The 952-nt window shown below is 44.3% G+C and overlaps 1 protein-coding gene across 1 annotated transcript in view; it reads left to right on the top strand.

Moving 5' to 3' along the window:
- The window catches only part of LOC103603099 (pecanex-like protein 2), a gene marked incomplete at its 3' end in the record, with an annotated part of 149,955 nt that overhangs the window by 101,844 nt on the left and 47,159 nt on the right, over positions 1–952 (top strand). The window contains exon 15 of the mRNA XM_008587574.1: positions 311–482. Within this exon, the coding sequence (XP_008585796.1) occupies positions 311–482 (172 nt within the window). The remainder of the gene's footprint in view (positions 1–310; positions 483–952) is intronic.

Genomic DNA, 952 nt, shown 5'->3' on the forward strand with positions numbered 1-952 from the left:
GGAGAAGGCACTGAATTAGATCTAGACTTTCTCCTAGGATGGTAATCAACTTTTCATGTAGATCTTGTCGAGATCGAGAGGCATGCCATTCTTTTTGATATTCTCATTGTGATTCGACAGAATAAAACATCGTTTGTTTTTTTTTTTCTTTTCCTGGTATTTTGTGTGTATGAATTATGGTAGAGGTGTGGGGAGAATGTGTTATATGGTATAAGTTGTGTGATAGATATGGTGTGAATTGTTGACTATGAGGCTTTTGTCATTTAATCAAAATAAAAGGTACCATTCAGAAATTGTGTTTGTTTTCTAGGGACACAACCAAATCATTACATATAGCAGACCAATCTATTTTTGTGTGCTGTGTGGCCTTATTTTGCTTCTTGATACAGGGGCCAAAGCCAGGCGCCCTCCCAGCTACGCTGTCTATGGCCTGAAGCTCTTCTCTCCAGTGTTCCTGCAATCAGCTAGGGACCACTTAATAGGTGAGTTAATTTGGGGTTATGGGACGAATATAGGGGAGGGAGGATACTTGGAGAATCCTCCTGCATTAGCCCATTTTCTGCTGCTCATAACAGAATATCTGAAACTGGGTAATTTATAAAGAAGTGAAATATATTTCATTCAGTTTAGGAAGCCGAGGAGTTTAAGGTCGAGGGGCGCATCTGGTGGGGGCCTTCTTTTTGGTGGGGACTCTCTGCAAAGTCCCGTGGAGACTGTCTGGATCCTGAGCCCCCACACATGTGACAGTGGAATTATTTTGGAGGATTTTGATATCCATGCCTGAGAAGCTGCAGCACTGTAATATCTGAAGAATGGTTCCTGGGGTGCCCCTAGTGGGGCGCAGACACTCTGGTGATGCAGAGTACGTGGTTCTCAGGCTAGGTAGAGTCTTGAACACCCAGTCACCCGGCCTTGCACGGCTACCCTTTGCTTGCCTCAAGGTCTGGGCAGA

This window comes from Galeopterus variegatus, unplaced genomic scaffold (genome assembly GCF_000696425.1).
Source record: "Galeopterus variegatus unplaced genomic scaffold, G_variegatus-3.0.2 Scaffold4442, whole genome shotgun sequence".
In the NCBI taxonomy this organism is placed as follows: domain Eukaryota; kingdom Metazoa; phylum Chordata; class Mammalia; order Dermoptera; family Cynocephalidae; genus Galeopterus; species Galeopterus variegatus.